This window comes from Physeter macrocephalus, chromosome 10 (assembly GCF_002837175.3).
Source record: "Physeter macrocephalus isolate SW-GA chromosome 10, ASM283717v5, whole genome shotgun sequence".
In the NCBI taxonomy this organism is placed as follows: domain Eukaryota; kingdom Metazoa; phylum Chordata; class Mammalia; order Artiodactyla; family Physeteridae; genus Physeter; species Physeter macrocephalus.
This window is the reverse complement of record NC_041223.1, coordinates 19599562-19613004: the sequence shown is the minus strand read 5'-3', so window position 1 is coordinate 19613004 and position 13443 is coordinate 19599562. Positions and strand designations below refer to the sequence as shown.

Here is a 13443-nt window from a genome sequence, read left to right as displayed (position 1 = left end):
TACCTAGGCATAAACCTACCTAAGGAGACAAAAGACCTGTAGGCAGAAAACTATAAGACACTGATGAAAGAAATTAAAGATGATACAAGCAGATGGAGATATACCATGTTCTTGGATTGGAAGAATCAACATTGTGAAAATGACCATACTACCCAAAGCAATCTACAGATTCAATGCAATCCCTATCAAACTACCAATGGCATTTTTCTCAGAACTAGAACAAAAAATTTCACAATTTGTATGGAAACACAAAAGACCCGAAACGGCCAAAGCAATCTTGAGGAAGAAAAACAGAGATGGAGGAATCAGGCTCCCTGACTTTGGACTATACTACAAAGCTACAGTAATCAAGACAGTATGGTAGTGGCACAAAAACAGAAATATAGATCAATGGAAAAGGATAGAAAGCCCAGAGATAAACCCACACATATATGGTTACCTTATTTTTGATAAAGGAGGCAAGGATATACAATGGAGAAAAGACAGCCTCTTCAATAAGTGGTGTTGGGAAAACTGGACAGCTACATGTAAAATGAAATTAGAACACTCCCTAACACCATACAGAAAAATAACCTCAAAATGGATTAAAGAACTAAATGTAAGGCCAGACACTCTAAAACTCTTAGAGGAAAACATAGGCAGAACACTCTATGACAGAAATCACAGCAAGATCCTTTTTGACCCACCTCTTAGAGAAATGGAAAAAACAAAAATAAACAAATGGGACCTACTTAAAAGCTTTTGCATAGCAAAGGAAACCATAAAGAAGTTGAAAAGACAACCCTCAAAATGGGAGAAAATATTTGCAAATGAAGCAACTGACAAAGGATTAATCTCCAAAATTTACAAGCAGCTCATGCAGCTCAATATGAAAAAACAAACAACCCAATACAAAAATGGGCAGAAGACCTAAACAGAAATTTCTCCAAAGAAGATATACAAATTGCCAGCAAACACATGAAAGGATACTCAACATCACTAATTATTAGAGAAATGCAAATCAAAACTACAATGAGGTATCACCTCACACCAGTCAGCATGGCCATCATCAAAAAATCTACAAACAATAAATGCTGGAGAGGATGTGGAGAAAAGGGAACACTCTTGCACTGTTGGTGGGAATGTAAATTGATACAGCCACTATGGAGAACAGTATGGAGGTTCCTTAAAAAACTAAAACTAGAACTAACATAAGGCCCAGCATTCCCACTACTGGGCATATACCCTGAGAAAACCATAATTCAAAAAGAGTCAAGTACCACAATGTTCATTGCAGCTTTATTTAAAAGAGCCAGGACATGGAAGCAACGTAAGTGTCCATCGACAGATGAATGGATAAAGAAGATGTGGCACATGTATACAATGGAATATTACTCAGCCATAAAAAGAAGTGAAATTGAGTTATTTGTGGATGGACCTAGAATCTGTTATACAGAGTGAAGTAAGTCAGAAAGAGAAAAATAAATACTGTATGCTAACACATATTTATGGAATCTAAAAAAAAAAGGTTCTGAAGAACCTTGGGGCAGGACAGGAATAAAGACGCAGATGTAGAGAATGGACTTGAGGAGACTGGGAGGGGGAAGGGTAAGCTGGGACGAAGTGAAAGAATGGTGTGGACTTATATACACGACCAAATGTACAACAGATAGCTAGTGGGAAGCAGCCGCATAGCACAGGGAGATCAGCTAGGTGCTTTGCGACCACCTAGAGGGGTGGGATAGGGAGGGTGGGAGGGATACACAAGAGGGCGGAAATATGGGGATATATGTATACATATAGCTGATTCACTTTGTTATATAGCAGAAACACAACACTGTAAAGCAATTATACTCCAATAAAGACGTTAATTAAAAAAACAAAAAACCCCCCCAAAACCCCACTATGCTATGTGATTATATGCCTTTTCTTATTCAATATACATAAAAAAAACTCAGTGAGGTGTTATTATCTTCATTTCACAAATGAGGACACTGAGGCTTAGAGAAGTAATCTGTGCACAGTAGTGAGCAGGGATTTGAGGTCCTATCTGTTGGACTGTACAGTCTGTGTACTCCCATAAACTGTCCCTCAAGCACATGTGACTACACGACAGGAGCATTTGGAGGTAAATGTCAGCACAGGTGAAACTGAGCATGTTAAGTGGGCAAATGCTAAAGTTTAGTAAACTGACTGGATAAGAAAAACATATATAAGAAGTGTTATTGTGAGGAAAATGTAGTTGTATAAATTAAAATACCAAGTCTTGTAAAATGTTTCATTTTCCTGATGGGAAATAATCAATCAGAGAACTTACGTGTGAGAAAATAACTTTGATTCATACTCTGTGAACAATTCATCAGCCTTACAAAAGACGCAGCTGGAAAAGAAGAAATTATTAGAGAAATATTCACAAACATAACCGCAATCAGGTAATTTCTAAAAGAGGCTTAGTATTTTATACTTCACATTTTCTTTACAACAAATATGCCATTTTAGAAGAAAAAAAAAATACGTGGTCCTCAGGTATGTGGTCCTAGAAAGGTTTTTTTTTAAAGTTAGATCAATAATACATCTCTACTTCTGTCTGAATTCAAATGAAAAATGTTTTATTATGTGAGCCAGTGATTCTTCTCTCAGGAGAAATCTAGCTCAATGGAATGATGCCATTCATTGGATGATTTCTCCTATTACCTACCAGTTGAGAGGAAGCCTGGTTGGCCGGAGGTGGCAGATTGTTGCAGACTCAATAACATGACGAGATGGAGGTCCCTCCAGATTTTTTACAGCGTCTCTTACTTGCCTCTGGAACTTACTTAGGTCTTCCATATGTGTTGTAAGTAAGAACTGGAGACCTCTGCAGTCATGGAACCTGATTCCCATCACCAGCACCACACACACAGCAAAGAAAACAACAGTAGGTCAATTTCCTAAAAATTCAAGAAGTGGTTGGCAGTGTTAAAGAAACTGCAACATTTTACCTAGTCACACCTGAGTGAGTTTACATTAGGAGTGTATTCAATTGGTATCTACTAGTAAACAAAGAATAATAACATTGGGTTGTCTACTACAAAAGATAACAAAAACATGTGATAGTGCCTGCCCTCAGAACTGAAAAACAATATGCAAAATCTATGTCTCTGTGTCTGATGTCTTTGAAAGATCAGGATTGCCACATTCTTTCTTTTTAATACTGATTGACTACAGATGTTCCCCTGACACCCTGGCTCTACGTAGAGGTGACTGTAGGATGAAAAGTAGAGACAGAAAGCTGAGAAGAAAGGAGAAAAGTAGCCAAGAATTATATTTCATATTACAAGGAACTTATACATATACACATATATTTTTATTAAGCATTTACTAAATGCCAGGCACTTTGCCAAGCACTTTTCCTGTATAACCTCAATAGATACCCAACTGTGCACATGTTATAGATGAAGATTAATGAATTAAAGTAATTTAAGTAAAGATACAAAATGATGTGGCAGAGCTAGGAGTTAAACCCAAACACAATGCTCTTAACCATTCTGATAAACTATAAATGAAATGGGTCAAGAAAAAAAATGTATGGATGCGTGTGTACGGGTTTTTGAAAGCAAAACAAAAGCCTAGAATAATAAGAAATTAAAAACCAAAAAATATAAACAAGATTTGTTTGCTTTTTAAGAGTATATCCTTCTTCCTAAAATGCCATATGCCATTCTCTCCAAATTGTTCAAAAGAGCCCACTTTCCTTCCTAAAAGGCTTTCTCAATATTTCACAACACTAATCTATGTTTCTTTCTGTTCATGGAGTTTATTAACAACATTATTCATTTTAGTACTCTGTTTAGTTTTTATACATACATTTCTCAAATTATGACTCTTGTCTTCTCATTAAGCTAACTTTTAGAAGGTAAGAATTAGATTATACCCCTTTTTCAAAAACATATATAATAGGCATAGAATAGCTGCTCAGTAAATTCTAAAAAAATTTACTTAGAGGTACTTAAAATTAGGTTAGGCATCAATACTATTCACAAAAAGAAAACACAGTTTTTTATTTGTAATTTATTATAAATTTAAACTGCTTTTCGAAAATTAACTTTGAACCAATGGGAAGAAGTGGCTTTGGAAAAGTTCTCTCCACTAACTCAGGTCTGAGCATGTGAGTAAGGGCTGAAAAATATCACAGATCAGCATTTAACATGTCGTAGCGATGTTCTCTCTTGCAGGTCCTTTAAATGAAAGAGAAGAAAACATAGTAATAGAAGGTAACTCTTAGACACCATACTAATGGTAGGTACTATTTTAAGTAAGCACTTTTCAAATATTAATTTGCTAATCCTCACTACAATGCTGTGTGGTTTTATAGATGAAGAAACTAAGGCAGAGAGAGCTTATATCACTTTCCCAAGTCCAAAGAGCTAACAAGTGGTGGCACTGAGGTATGAACACAGGCAGTCTGTCTTGAGAACCTACCTGCGCTCTTAATCACCAAACTACATAGTCTTCCCCAAGAATCATTAACAAGCAAACATTAAGTAGTTTGGTGTCTGAGATATGTCTCATTAAAAAACACAGCAGCAGTGTTAAGATGATCTCTGAATACATGTAATATAAAAAAAAATTAACTTTAAAAATGTGTTTTCTTACTTTCTATTTATGTCTAATGTTTTTTAAAAGCATGTTTGTGTAATGAATTATACATTTATATTTCCTGTTGGTCCTTTTACAGCCCTGGGACCTCAAAACATTTAATAGGGGATATATTCTAACATAGGGATTTACAACTTTTAAAAGTAGTTTCTAAGAAAAAAAAAAAAGGAGTTTCTGTGTGATTTAAGAAAAACAAGTTCAAGATATTTTAAAATTTTTTCCTTCATCAGCTGATGCCACAATGCTGGCAGTACACATTATTAGGACATAGCTTTAAAACTGGATAAGATGAATTTATGACATAAATGACAACTTATCCTGGAACAGTGATTCTTGGGCTTAACAGGGAAAAAGGGAGTGCACTCAAAGGCATAATATACTGCATATACTTCAGAAATGAGAAGCTCATCACGTTCTGAATGGTGAAAAAGATGATTACATTAACGTACATACAAGTTAATAATGACACACAGAAAATGTAGCATATTTTTTAGGGTGTTAGCAGACACTTGAAAAAGTTTTTAGAAGAGCAAATGAAAACACTTTAAAACATTTCAAAGATATTCTTATACGAATATAAGAATTCATTTCAGTGAATTTTTCACTGAAACCCAACTTTAATCCCAAGGCTGACGTTATCCTGCGATATGATCTGAGAAGCAATAAAGATCCTCCTCTCTGTCCCCCTCCCTAGAATCAACAGTTCTGCCGCAACACCTAAATTCCCCACATTAGACAGACATTCCTTTGGGTTAAACCACTGACGGTACTTTTGATAGGGTATATTTGTTCTCTGGGAAGAATTATTCGCCAGTCTTACTTCAAGAGGAATAACCCAACTTATCTATCTTGAAGAATGGTGATTGTTGCTGAGAAGAAAGATGGGGAAGACAAAGCAGACTCTACAATATAAAACCTGTGCCACTGTGCCACTATGAGCTTAGTCCTTAGGGCATGAATGACATAGGGAAATATGAATGCCTTACCCCAAGGGAAAAATTCTCCAAAACAAAGTCTATTTCAAAACTGCTTAAAGAGCTGTCTTTAAGCAACTTTGTCCAACAAAGATACAAAGAAAATACTTTAAGCAGATTAAAAAATAGAAAAAAAAAGCACTGAAAAGAGAACAGTTAAAAATGACTAATATACAGGAAAAAAGCATACCTCATATTTTGGTTTGAAATATATGCAACAATAGGTAAAATGTAGATGTTCATAACCACAATATGTTATGACTTTTAATTGTAACTCTTAATACCAAATGATCTGAATATTTGGGGTGACTACTCATGTAACTATTCTGTTTTGTGCTATTTTCTTACTTCTCTGACATAGAAAGCTTGCCAGTTTGTTGCTTGTAGTTGCTGGTTATTTCATTTCGTACTCTTTGAACAAGTTCCTCTTCAATACCAAATTCTATTGCTCTGTGTATCACATTCAGCCACCAAGGAGAATTAGAATAAATCTGTAAACAAGACAACAGCTGATCAATTAATATCTTTTTAGTACTCGCAACGTTTCTATCACCGGAAAGAGTTCTGTGAAAAATTAAAAGGAAGCAATAAATGCAACTCTCAAGGGAATCACAGTAGTGGGGAGACAAGTATACATGTTGTATATACAATGAGTAAGTACAACTTCTGCATATATAATTAAATAGAACACCTATTTCATGATTACTCTGAATGAGTGAGAATTTATTTACATACATTTATAACAAAGCTGTGCTAAAAAAAAATACCTAAAACAAAATAAAAATTCAGTATTCACTCTATATATCTGAAAAGGTAACAGGTTTCTTTCTCAGCATAATAAAGTCATAATGCTTATCCTCAAATAACTGAACTAGATTCTACTCAATGAATAATCTTTGATAACTAATAAAATTATATGCTTGAATACTAAATAATTAATGAATTAGGAAGAATAAAATGTGGAGTAACTGGTTAAAATCAAAAAGTACAAGTATTTTGTGTAGCCTTCTCTTTAAACTTTGCTACTGATTTCATGAAAGAGAAATTTTAGAAATGACAAATGGCACATATTTCATAAGGAAAATACTTATGGTTCTCATATTCTAACATCTTAAAAGAAAAGATTTTGGTAACATGCACATCTAAGATCAAAAGAAGGTTACGGAAGTCTTCACTTTCTTCAAAAGACAACTTGTTATATACCGAAGGTAAGAGGAAACCCCATTATACCTTAAAAGAAATGAAAGAGAATAACCTCAAAATAGGTGATTTATCGGTGTATCTGTTCATCCAATCAATAAACACTGCTAACAGCAAATAAGTTTTTATTGTGGTTCAGGTACTGTACTAGGTGCTAAAAATTCCAAGATGAATAAGAAAGTTCAAGTTTCTCCCCAGATCAGAACAAAAACCAAAATGTTATGTGGAGAAAAACATAAGGAAAGTCACAGTGGTGGCCATACCTTTCTCTGGAGGTCACGTATGGTCTGCTGCACCGGCAGCAAAGCTTGCTGGGCTTCAGCAACCTCTGTATTACACTTGCTCATATAATGTTCTCGCAGCTGTTTGGCCTGTGTTGAAACAGGAAACAAGTATAAACTTTCACTTCAGGTCAAGAAAATAATTTAGTATGATGTTTCCAGAAGAGTGTACTTTATTTATTTAATCTATTTAACTCAATTTAAGCATTAAACTCTACAAGTATACTGTAGAGAACATGAAAGCCATGCTAGAAATTCATAAGATGTATATTGAAGAGATTTTACCTGTAAGCCACCTTGACTTACATTTACCTGTCAGTCACATACTTTAAGAAATTCCAAGGATTTGCTCCCCAAGTTTCTAGTTTTTTAATTTTAAAAAATGGGAGGGGAAAGAACAGTAATATTTCAAACTATAAGGCAAAACAAGAATGCATTTTAGAATTTCTTGCCTGATTCAGTTATTATAATATCTTGGAATTACTTCAGTTTAGAAATAATACTTTGGGTTTTAGGACTGAATTGTGTTTCTCAAAATCTATGATGAAGTCCTAACCCCCAACGTGACTATATTTGGAGTTAGGGCCTTTAAGAAAGTAATTAAATGAGTAAATGTAGATAAATGAGATGATAAGGGTGGAGCCCTAATCCTGTATGACTGGTGTCCTTAAAAGGAAAGAGAGACACACCAGGGATGCAAGTACACAGAGAAAAGGCCACATGAGGACACAGTAAGAAGGCAGCCATCTACAAGCCAAGGAGAGAGTCCTCAGGAGAAACCAACCCTGCTGACACCTTGATCTTAGACTGCCAGCCTCCAGAACTGTGAGAAATACATTTTTTTAAATTAAAATAAATTTTATTCAATTTATTTAAATTAAAAAACCCAATAGTTTACCCATTTCTCCCACACCCAAGCCCTACCTCTTTTTTTTTTTTTTTTTTTGCAGTACGAGGGCCTCTCACTGCTGTGGCCTCTCCCGTTGCAGAGCACAGGCTCTGGACGCGCAGGCTCAGCGGCCATGGCTCATGGGCCCAGCCGCTCTGCGGCACGTGGGATCTTCCCGGACCGGGGCACGAACCCGTGTCCCCGGCATCGGCAGGTGGACTCTCAACCACTGCACCACCAGGGAAGCCCCGTGCCCTACCTCTTTCAACCACCAGTCTGTTCTCTGTATCTATGAGCATGTTTTTTTCTTTTTCTTTCTTTCTTTTTTTGGGGATTCCTCATATAAGAGAAATCATACAGTATTTGTCTTTGTCTGACTTATTTCGCTTAGCATATAATACCCTCAAGGTCCATCCATGCTGTCGCAAATGGCAATATTTCATTCCTTTTTATGGCTAAAAAATATTCCATCATATATGTATACAACATCTTCTTTATCAATGGACACTTAGGTTGTTTTCATATATTGGCTATTGTAAATAATGCTTCAATGAACATAAGGGTGCATATATCTTTTCAAGTTAGTATTTTTGTTTTCTTCGGATAAATACCCAGTAGTGGAATTGCTGGGTCATATTATAGTCCCATTTTTAATTTTTTGAGGAAGCTCCATGCTATTTTCCATAGTGGCTGCAGCAATTTATATTCCCATCAACAGTGCACAAGGGTTCCCTTTTCTCTCATCCTCACCAACACTTTTTATATCTTGTCTTTTTGATAATAGCCACTCTAACAGGTATGAAGTGATATCTCATTGTGGTTTTGATTTGCATTTCCCTAGTGATTAATGATGTTGAGCATTTTTTCATGTGCCTGTTGGCCATCTGTATGTCTTCTTTGGAAAAATGTCTATTCAGATCCTCTGCCTATTTTCCTTTTCTTTTTAAAAAATGTATTTATTTATTTTGACTGTGCTGGTTCTTAGTTGCAGCATGCAGGATCTTCACTGCAGCATGTGGGATCTTCACTGCAGCATGTGGGATCTTTAGTTGTGGCATGTGGCCTTCTTAGTCTTAGTTGCAGCACACGGGCTTCTTAGTTGCGGCGTGCAGACTTAGTTGCGGTATGCAGAGTTCTTAGCTGCAGCATGCATGTGGGATCTAGTTTCCTGACCAGGGATCGAACCCGGGCCCCCTGCATTAGGAGTGAGGAGTCTTACCCACTGGACCACCAGGGAAGTCCCTCTCTGCCTATTTTCTAATCACCTAATAAGGGGTTAATTTCTAAACCCCTGATAAGGGGTTAGTATCTAAAATATATAAATAGCACATACAACTCAACATCAAAAAGACAAACAACCCAATCAAAAAATGGGCAGAAGACCTGAAAAGACATTTTCCCAGAGAAGACATAGAGATGGCTAACAGGCACATGAAAAGATGTTCAACACTGCTAATTATTTGAGAAATGCAAATTATAACAATAATGAGGTATCACCTCACACATGTCAGAATGGCTATCATCAAAAAGTTTACAAATAACAAGTGTTGGGGATAATGTGGAGAAAAGGAGACCCTTGCATACTGTTGGTGGGAATGTGAATTGGTGCAGCTACTAAGGAAAACAGTATGGAGGTTCCTCAAAAAACTAAATATAAACTACCATATGACCCAGCAATTCCAGTCCTGGGTATATAGCTGGAAAAAAAATGAAAACACTAGTTCAAAAAGACACATGAACCTCAATGTTCATAGCAGCACTATTTACAATAGCCAAGACATGGAAACAACCCAAATGCCCATAAACAGATGAATGGATAAAGAAGTTGTATATATTTACAATGGAATATTATTCAGCCATAAGCAAAAAATGAAATTCTGCCATTTGTAGCAACATGGATGGACCCAGAATATCATGCTTAGTGAATGGGTCAGAAAGAGAAAGACAAATATCATATCATATCACTTATATGTGGAATCTAAAAAATAAAACAAATAAATGTATGTGTAAAACAGAAACTGACTCACAGATGTAGAAAACAAACTAGTTGTTACCAAAGGGGAAAGGGAAGCAGGGAGGGACAAATTAAGGGTATGGAATTAAAAGATACAAACTACTATATATAAAATAGATAAGCAGCAAGGATATATTGTATAGCAGTGGGAATTATAGCTGTTATCTTATAATAACTTATAATGGAGTATAGTCTGCAAAAATACTGAATCACTATGCTGTATACCTGAAACTAATATAATATTATAAATCAACTATACTTCAATTAAAAAAAGAGGACTGTCCCTTCCCCATTGACTAATCTTGGTTCCTTTTTTGTAAATTAACTGACCATATATGGGTGGCTTTATTTCTGGGCACTCTCTATTCTGTCCCATTGATCTATGTGTATGCTTTTATGTCAACACCATACTGTTTTAATTACCATAGCTTTACAATATAGTTTGAAATCAGGGTGCATAATGCCTGCAGCTTTGTTCTTAATCTTAAGATTGCTTTGGCTATTCAGGATGTTTTCTAGTTCCATACAAATCTTTGGATTGTTTATTCCATTTCTGTGAAAAATACCATTGGAATTTTAATAGGGATTACATTGAACATGTATATTGTTTTGGGTAGCGTGGACATTTTAATAATATTAATTCTTCCAGTTCATGAGTGTGAGAAATAAAATTCCTGTTCTTTAAGCCAGTCTGTGGCATTTTGTTATAGAAACCGTAAAAGACTAATACGAAAAGGATTTAAAAACTGTTTCTTGGGCTTCCCTGGTGGCGCAGTGGTTGAGAATCCGCCTGCTGATGCAGGGAACACGGGTTCGTGCCCCGGTCCGGGAAGATCCCACATCCTGTGGAGCGACTAGGCCCGTGAGCCATGGCCGCTGAGCTTGCGCGTCTGGAGCACAGGCAACGAACGGGAGAGGCCACAACAGTGAGAGGCCCGCGTACCGCAAAAAAAAAAAAACAAAAAACTGTTCCTCTTTCAACTTTTCAAGACAAGAAGGATCATGTTATTTGCAAGTAACAGAAGTACTGAAAAATTTTATTCTTATAAGTTACCATTAGGAAAAAGGAAAATTCTTCACTTTCGTCCATTTAACTGAAATACTTAACTGACTCTTGAAACTATTTTATGAATGAAGAGAGAGGATGATCAGAGGCTATATGGGACAGTGGGAGGAAAACTGGAAAGACTACTGAACTGGAAATCCCAATGCTTTCACTTAGTAGTGGGTTGAGCCATATGAAATTGCCAATACTAGACCATTTTTGATTTACAACAGTGGCAATTTCATGAGGTCAACTGAATAGATACAACTCTTTTGACTAGCCATTTTTCTTCCCTAGGCTTCAGTTACTCCATTTGCAAAAGGAGGTGGCTGAAACATGATTTCTCGGATCTTGTCCAGCTTTGAAATACTGTGGCTTCATGTACCGTGAGAGTTAGGCAAAAGTGATAAAGCAGTCTCCTCGGAAATACATCTATATAGTATGAACCCTCCTCCTCATGATGCATTTTTTTCTTTTCCTGTCACAACCTTCCAATTAATTTCTATCGGGGATTGGAGGAATATGGCGGAAGAGAAAGACGCGGAGATCAACTTCCTCCCCACAGATACATCAGAAATACATCTACACATGGAATTGCTCCGACAGAACACCCACTGAACGCTGGCAGAAGACCTCAGACCTCCCAAAAGGCAAAAAACTCCCCACGTACCTGGGTAGGGCAAAAGAAAAAAGAATAAACAGAGACAAAAGAATAGGGACGGGACCTGCACCAGTGGGAGGGAGCTGGGAAGGAGGAAAGGTTTCCACACACTAGGAAGCACTTCGTGGGCGGAGACTGCAGGTGGTGGAGGGGGGAATCTTCAGAGCCACGGAGGAGAGCGCAGCCACAGGGGTGCGGAGGGCAAAGCGGAGAGATTCCCACACAGAGGATCGGTGCTGACCAGCACTCACCAGCCCGAGAGGCTTGTCTGGTCACCCGCCGGGGCTGGGAGCTGAGGCTCGGGCTTCGGTCGAGCCTAACCCTAACCCTAACCCTCTCCCAGGGAGAGGACTGGGGTTGGCGGCGTGAACACAGCCTGAAGGGGCTAGTGCGCCACGGCTAGCCGGGAGGGAGTCCAGGGAAAATGTCTGGACCTGCCGAAGAGGCACGAGACTTTTTCTTCCCTCTTTGTTTCCTGGTGTGCAAGGAGAGGGGATTACGAGCGCTGCTTCAAGGAGCTCCAGAGACGGGCGCGAGCTGCGGTTATCAGCGCGGACACCAGAGACGGGCATGAGACGCTAAGGCTGCTGCTGCCGCCACCAAGAAGCCTGTGTGCGAGCACAGGTCACTGTCCACACCGCCCCTCCCAGGAGCCTGTGCAGCCCGCCACTGCCGTGATCCAGGGACAACTTCCCCGGGAGAACACATGGCGCGCCTCAGGCTGCTGCAACGTCCTGCTGGCCTCTGCCGCCGCAGGCTGGCCCCGCATCCAGTACCCCTCCCTCCCCGCCCCCCACCCCGGCCTTAGCGAGCCAGAGCCCTCAAATCAGCTGCTCCTTTAACCCCGTCCTGTCTGGGTGAAGAACAGACGCCCTCAGGCAACCTACACGCAGAGGCGGGTCCAAATCCAAAGCTGAACCCCGGGAGCTGTGCCAACACAGAAGAGAAAGGGAAATCTTTCCTAGCAGCCTCAGGAGCAGCGGATTAAATCTCCATAATCAACTTGATGTACCCTGCATCTGTGCAATACCTGGGTAGACAATGAATCATCTCAAATTGAGGAGGTGGACTTTGGGAGCAAGATAGATTATTTTTTCCCCTTTTCCTCTTTTTGTGAGTGTGTATGTGTATGCTTCTGTGTGAGATTTTATCTGTATAGCTTTGCTTTCCACCATTTGTCCTAGGGTTCTGTCCGTCCATTTTTTTAACTTAAAAAATTTTTTTAATAATTATTTTTTATTTTAATAACTTTATTTTATTTTATTTTACTTTATTTTATTTTATGCCATCTTCTTTCTTTCTTGCTTGCTTTCTTTCTTTTTTTCCCCTTTTCTTTCATTTTCTTCTCCCTTTTCTTCTGAGCCATGTGGCTGACAGAGTCTTCATGCTCCGGCCGGGTGTCAGGCCTGTACCTCTGAGGTGGGAGAGCCAAGTTCAGGACACTGGTCCACAAGAGACCTCCCAGCTCCACGTAATATCAAACAGCGAAAATCTCCCAGAGATCTCCATCTCAATGTCAAGACCCAGCTCCACTCAACTACCAGCAAGCTACAGTGCTGGACACCCTATGCCAAACAACTAGCAAGACAGGGCCACAGCCCAATCCATTAGCAGAGAGGCTGCATAAAGTCATAATAAAGCCACAGGTACACCAAAACACACCACTGGATGCGGTCCTGCCCACCAGAAAGACAAGATCCAGCCTCATCCACCAGAACACAGGCACTAGTCCCCTCCACCAGGAAGCCAACACAACCCACTG

The 13443-nt window shown here is 38.5% G+C and overlaps 1 protein-coding gene and 1 non-coding gene across 6 annotated transcripts in view; both read right to left on the bottom strand.

Annotated features, from left to right (window-relative positions):
• The window catches only part of SHPRH (SNF2 histone linker PHD RING helicase), a 98505-nt gene that overhangs the window by 46444 nt on the left and 38618 nt on the right, over positions 1-13443 (bottom strand). For all 5 annotated transcript variants that reach the window (XM_024122515.3, XM_024122513.3, XM_024122516.3 and 2 more), the window contains exons 17-20: positions 7055-7162; positions 5940-6082; positions 2678-2851; positions 2297-2359 (exon numbers count right to left, since the gene is read on the bottom strand). In XM_024122515.3, coding sequence (XP_023978283.1) covers positions 2297-2359; positions 2678-2851; positions 5940-6082; positions 7055-7162 — 488 coding nt within the window. The remainder of the gene's footprint in view (positions 1-2296; positions 2360-2677; positions 2852-5939; positions 6083-7054; positions 7163-13443) is intronic.
• Positions 9126-9198, bottom strand: TRNAR-CCU (transfer RNA arginine (anticodon CCU)). Its single transcript has one exon. It is a non-coding gene; the product is annotated as a tRNA-Arg (tRNA).